Raw genomic sequence first — 6,361 nt, forward strand, 5'->3', positions numbered from 1 at the left:
CAACAGTAGCAGAAATAGCAGTAGTAGTAGTAGTAGCAGTAGCAGCAGCAGCAGTAGCAGCAGTAGTAGCATCAGTAGCAGCAACAGTAGTAGTAGCAGCAGCAGCAGTGGTAGTAGCAGCAGTAGTAGCAGAAGCAGTAGCAGCAACAGTACTAGTAGCAGCAGTAGTAGTAGCAGCAACAGCAGCAGTAGTAGCAGCAGCAACATTAGTAGTAGTTGCAGTAGCAACATTAGTAGTATTGGCAGCGGAGGTAGTAGCAGCAGCAACAGTTGTAGTACCATAAGTTGTAGCAGTGGTTGTAAGTAGTGGTAGTAGTAGTAGTAGAAGTAGCAGTAGCAGTAGCAGCAGCAGCAACAACAGCAGCAGCAGCAGCAGTAGTAGTAGTAGTAGTAGTAGTATGAGAAGAAGCACAGGGGCCGCCGCAGTAGTAGTAGTAGTAGGAGGAATAGTAGCTGTAGTAGCAGCAGCAGTAGCAGCAACAGTAGTAGTAGTAGTAGCAGCAGCAACATTAGTAGTAGTAGTAGAAGCAGTAGTAGTAGCAGTAGCAGCAGCAGTAGTAGTAGCAGCAACATTAGTAGTAATAGTAGTAGCAGTAGCAGCAGCAGTAGCAGCAGTAGTAGTAGTAGCAACAGTAGCAGCAACAGAAGTAGTAGCAGCAGCAGTAGTAGTAGCAGTAGTAGCAGCAACAGCAGCAGTAGTAGCAGCAGCAACATTAGTAGTAGTTGTAGTAGCAACATTAGTAGTATTGGCAGAGGAGGTAGTAGTAGCAGTAGTAGCAGCAACAGTTGTAGTACCATAAGTTGTAGCAGTAGTGTTGGTAGTAGTAGTAGTAGTAGTAGAAGCAGCAGTAGTAGCAGTAGCAGCAGCAGCAGTAGTAGTAGTAGTAGCAGCAGCAGCAGTAGTAGAAGTAGTAGTGGCAGCAGCAGCAGTAGTAGTAGTAGCAGCAGTAGTAGTAGTAGTAGTAGTAGCAGCAACAGTAGTAGTAGTAGTAGCAGCAGCAGCAGTAGTAGTAGCAGCAGTAGTAGCAGCAGCAACCTTAGTAGTAGTAGTAATAGAAGCAGCAGCAACATTAGTAGTAGTAGTAGTAATAGAAGCAGCAGTAGTAGCAGTAGCAGCATCAGCAGCAGTAGTAGTAGCAGTAGTAGTAATAGTAGTAGTAGTAGAAGAAGCACAGGGGCCGCCGCAGTATTAGTAGTAGTAGTAGTTGTAGTACTAGTAGTAGTAGTAGTAATACTAGTACTACAGTACTACTAGTAGTAGTAGTAGTACAAGTAGTAGTAGTAGTTGTAGTACTATTATAAGTAGTAGTACTAGTAGTAGTAGTAGTAGTAGTAGTAGTAGTGATTGTATTCCCGGAACGCTATGTTGCAGCAACTGTGACAACACCAGCTGCACCACGACTACACCAAAGAGTTCGCAAACATCCCTGATGATGTGCCAGACAGCATATCGAATTAGAGTTATCTCCCCTTATCTAGCAATATTCAATACTAAAACAGTAAACCGTCAGTTTGAAGTTCCATTCAATGACGCAAGCTAGTTCAATGATAGCCATTGCATTGAATAAGGAGTTCAGAGTTCAGGGTTCAGTTTCCTATCAGAGCATCACTGGTTAGCTGTCACTCAATGAAGACGCCAGTGCTAGGTAATATCAACATTGAACGGCCAACACTGGTCGTTATCGAAAGAGTGAATATTGTCTCACTGTGTTCAACCAATTCCATCATATCCTATAATATAATCATGTATGTCTGGGTGTGATACTCAAACAAACAAAAAATACACATATCGAATGAGATAATACAATATATCTATATAACAATGGTACTGATTATTTAATTGTTTTTAAGAGCATATATTTCAAAGGTGTCGTTGGTATATAGGGGTGTTTGATGGAGATGGCGCCACCGTATGAGAACTGAACATGTTAGAAGTGCATTTGTCCTCTGGATTATTTACACATCCTTGTCTCAGCTCCCTTATTTCACACCACATGTCCACGCCACAGAAGGTTCAGATTACAATTATCAGTGGCCATAAAGACAATACCGACCCAATCGGTTAGATCATGTACCGGTCCTCTCGACTCTGCCACCTCGCCTCACAATGGCTGACCCCACCGGGTCCTGAATGCCATCTGGACATCTGATTGGCTGACATGAACAACTTTACCTTTTCTCGTCCAATCAAAAGCCAGTGGTCGCTGTCTGTGCCCGGCCAAGCCACATACCAAGTTCTCGAGTTATTGTTTGGCACGTGGGGCTATCACCTGTTGAATGTAGCTGTTTCCACTTGAGCTAGTCGCTGTGGGCAGTTGTCCGCGCACGTTCGTGGCGACAGGCAGGTAACCGTTCTTCAACTGGGTTTTCCCTGTTCACAAAGGATTTACCGTTATATCACGTTTTCCGCCAGAGTTAGATTATTTTGGGTCCAATTGTGATTATATTTACCGGTTATTACATTCAAACTTCGACTTCATAATATTTCAAGTTTGTTCGCATTCTGATGAGTTCATTGACCATTTTACACACAGGTGTCTGCAAAGGAAACTGTTGTTTCGCCAATATTGAACTTTCACTCGTTAAAAATATCCAATAAAGTTGCATATAAGTGGCTTTTGATAGCTGACCGAATAAAGGCCTGCTAGTCACATGAAGGGCCTTATTTCGCAGTTTCAATCGCCTTTCAATACCACACTACGATCTGAAACCCTGCTACTGACTCAAACAAGAAAGTTTTTCAATTAAATCTGAATTTTCGTTTTTTGTTGCGAGCTGACTTTAAGTTGATTATGAGCAAATACATGGTGTCATTTTTGAGCGACAAGCTAAACCCCACTTCTTGTTCTTTTTTCACTGTGCCACACTTAATTTCAATTAATTTTCTCGGCAAGAAGGCGAGTCTGCGGACTGAAACGTTCGGCAGCACGACATATGGACTTAATGAAACCAGGACGAGAGCAAGGAGCGCCGTGCGGTGCGTTGAAGGTAGAGGTTGCATCGAGTACCATGGGCCTCTATCCTACTTTGTCTGGAAACGTTCTGAGCGAGAAAGCAAGCCCACGGAGATGACGCGTGTCCCTCGCACACATTTCATGGACTTTTTTCCAGCTCCTTTGTCTTGAAGTGAGTTTAAAAGTGTGGGGCCCCGGACTCGGCAGATGGAAGAACTATCTCCCGAACCCAAACCGACTCAAGGTGCAGACAACCACTCCAGACTACCCTCACGACCTGCAGCTTCGAAGCTTTCAGTGTGCACCGACAAGCCTCCCCAAAGCCTGCAAAAATGTCACCATTATGTGTTGCACGTGATGCTCGTTAGAAAAACTAACTGCTTGATTTTTATCACAGACAGTTACTTGATGAATTGTAAATAAGCAGCCAAAATAGCTGCCAGCGAGTATGGTAAAATTATCGTCGTGCACTAATTTTGTGTGGAACACGCGCACTCGGAACAATACGCTCGAATATGACGGGACAGGTGAAAACTCCACCACGCCACCCTCCGCCAAATCAATGATTAATGCAGCCAAAGTACCGCCAATTAAGTATAGAATTTAATAGACATGAAAGCAGGGTGTTTATTAGTGCTAGAGTAAATTGAATATACCAGGTGGGGTATTATATTCGCTCTACACCGCTCACCGCGCCGTTTGTTTTGGCCAAATGCAGAGTGCCTGGCGTTGAATTCAGGCAGAAAGTCAATAAAAGTGCTCAACTGGTCCTAAATATCCTAGAAAACCCTTTCTCAGGGAGTACCCACACGCAACACCTTCGTATAATTACACCAAATCCAACGCCAAGCAAGTTTTCCAGTTGGGCTAGAGCCTTGCAGAAAGTTTTAGAAAGTTTGAAACTGCGCGCTCTTTCTAGATCTCACGCATGCGCATTTGTGTAAACAATGCCGCACTCGGCTGCACGCAAACAGGGGTCTATTATGCTCTTGTTGGGCGACTGAAGCGCGCGCTTTTTTTTATCTGTCTCCTCGTGAAATTGGGATGAATTTCAATTAGTAGCTCCACTTCCCCAATTTAGCACGTTTTCTTATGGGTCTTTATAAATGTGAAATATTTATTGCATGTTATTTACAAAGTGAGTGTTTTCTTTGTTAGTATTCGCGAAAACAGGTGGCGCTATTGAGTTATGGTCCTATATTAAAGAGCGCCGCACTCCTAAGGATTACACAATCAATCCGAATCTAATAAGAGATATAATCGATTAGTTTTTTTAAAATATGCATAGATCTATAACCTCTTTTATTGTTTATACAAACAATGACATAAAAACCTTTATTCATTTAATACAATGGCGCCTCTAAAACAGTATTGAGTTGTTTTTAATGTTTTAATTCATATTTATTGTTTTCGGGTAGAGGTTTTAATTTCTTTTTAAAGGGCGTTCTGTTCGTTTAACTGATGTTAAATAAGGACTAGTAAAATGATGTTAGATTGATACTGGGGTCATCTTTCAAGTAGGAAAAGAAATAGTTTTCTTCCTTTCTTTCATAGGGGGAGCTGCACACGAAGCAACGTATGATGATACCCTTCAGCGTTTTATAAAGTATTGCAGCCAAGCAATTGACAGGTCAGCGGTCCGCTTCAAAACACACAAGTATAAAGACAATGAATTTGGGGTGATTGGCAGAAAGCGCTTTACATCATAAAACACACGAAACAGCTACAGTCGTCCGTAACAATTCTTTTGCTGTTGAACCCATTCAACCTTCAGCTTTTTTGTTGTACTCTCATGTTCTTTTATTACAAAAAAACATTCGTCGTTGTAACAATGTGTTAATAAGTTTAACAATATTGAAACGGTGAAAAGATTCCCAGTTCTAACGCTAAATTGAGAAGGTGTGAATAGTGTTGATTGTTTCCCTGGCGATATTACTATAGCCGGTTTCTAAACCGTTGTGGAGTAAATTAAACTTCATCACATCGCTGAACATGTGCATAACGCTATCTCTTCAGCCATCCGCCTACCATCGTTTGATATGGGCCTGTTGAGTCATATAAAATGTTAATTTATACCAGAATGTATTTCTATTTTCAACTGACAGCTCTGAGGACAGGGGCAGGGCCAGGTAGGAATCTTGCTAATCAAGAGAACATTAATCCAAGAAACGAGAGACATGCGCAGTTGGTCTATGCGCACACGGACTTGGCCGTGGTTGGTGGGATGGGAAGGCTTCTGATACGGAGACGCCCCATTGTGTTAACGTCTGAATGAACGAAGGTTGCAGCGTAAAAGCCAGGACTATAAATAAGGATGGAAACTCGACTGCGGGAACTGATCTCCTAACGTTCGTGTGTGACGGCTTCACAATTAGCAATGAGTGACACCACTAGCATAGGGGAGAGGGCCGGGGGTACGGGACATGATCGGGCATTAGACCCACCCACAGATACTATGGGCTCGGATGACAGTAGCGACACACCTGATACTTTTATCAGTGGATTTTTAACGGAAACGTCCGATGACTGTATGACGGCCTGTGAACCCATGGATGAAACCTCTTCCGAATGTAAAAAGGATGAACAGGATGCCCCAAAGAAAAAGAAGAGGTACAGTAAATCAAGAGCGCGGAACAGAAGCCCGGCTCTTGTGATGAAACTGAAGAAAAACCGGCGAGTTAAGGCTAACGATCGTGAAAGGTCGCGGATGCATAATTTGAACTCAGCGCTGGACTCATTGAGGAAGACCCTTCCTACTTTTCCGGACGATGCTAAACTGACAAAGATTGAGACTTTGCGGCTTGCTCATAACTATATATGGGCTTTAACGGAGACGCTGAAGATAGTAGAAACCCCGGGGGGTAAGTCTATTGGGACAGGGGCGGGTCACGTGACTAGCAACATGATGCAGCAGTTGACAGAGTGTAAAAGAATAGCCCAGGTGAAACGTGAACCCCTCTCCCCGTCTCACAGGCACACAGCATTATCGCCCCACCCCCTTCACCACCATCTCGACCCCCTCCATCGGATGTCTGACCCCCTCGGGTCAGATCCCGGGGGGTGGGCGTCCCACGTGCTGTCTGTGATTCCTTCTAGTCCCCACAAACATCACAACTCTGATGTTTACGCATATGACTTTTATCAGGACTACAGTGACAATGACAGTTCGTTTGTGACGATGTGAAATGTGTGCCACTGACAACGTGAAATGACACTTGAAATGTGTGAAATTGACATCAAAATGTGAAATTGACATTGTGAGTTTTTTGACACCAGTGACATGTCATTGTGAAAGCTCGTCGTCCTTCGTTGACACATTGACATTGTGTCTAACGGCCGTGTGACATTAACCGGACATTAAAAGCTGTGCCTAAGTATATCAGGATATATCTTTTTGGATTGATCCA

At 43.3% G+C, this 6,361-nt stretch overlaps 1 protein-coding gene across 1 annotated transcript; it reads left to right on the forward strand.

The window, feature by feature from the left end:
* Positions 1-5,317: 5,317 nt before the first annotated feature.
* LOC139469197 (neurogenin-3-like) lies at positions 5,318-6,138 on the forward strand. The gene has a single exon (XM_071251328.1). The coding sequence runs from the start codon at positions 5,332-5,334 to the stop codon at positions 6,136-6,138; it is 807 nt and encodes a 268-aa protein (XP_071107429.1). The 5' UTR covers positions 5,318-5,331.
* The last annotated feature ends 223 nt before the right edge of the window (positions 6,139-6,361 follow it).

The sequence above is a fragment of the Haliotis cracherodii genome, unplaced genomic scaffold (genome assembly GCF_022045235.1).
Source record: "Haliotis cracherodii isolate W230 unplaced genomic scaffold, xgHalCrac1.p SCAF_2, whole genome shotgun sequence".
NCBI lineage: Eukaryota > Metazoa > Mollusca > Gastropoda > Lepetellida > Haliotidae > Haliotis > Haliotis cracherodii.

Coding starts and splice junctions, on each gene's coding strand:
- LOC139469197 (XM_071251328.1), top strand. CDS start 5,332: ATGAGTGACACCACTAGCATAGGGGAGAGGGCCGGGGGTACGGGACAT.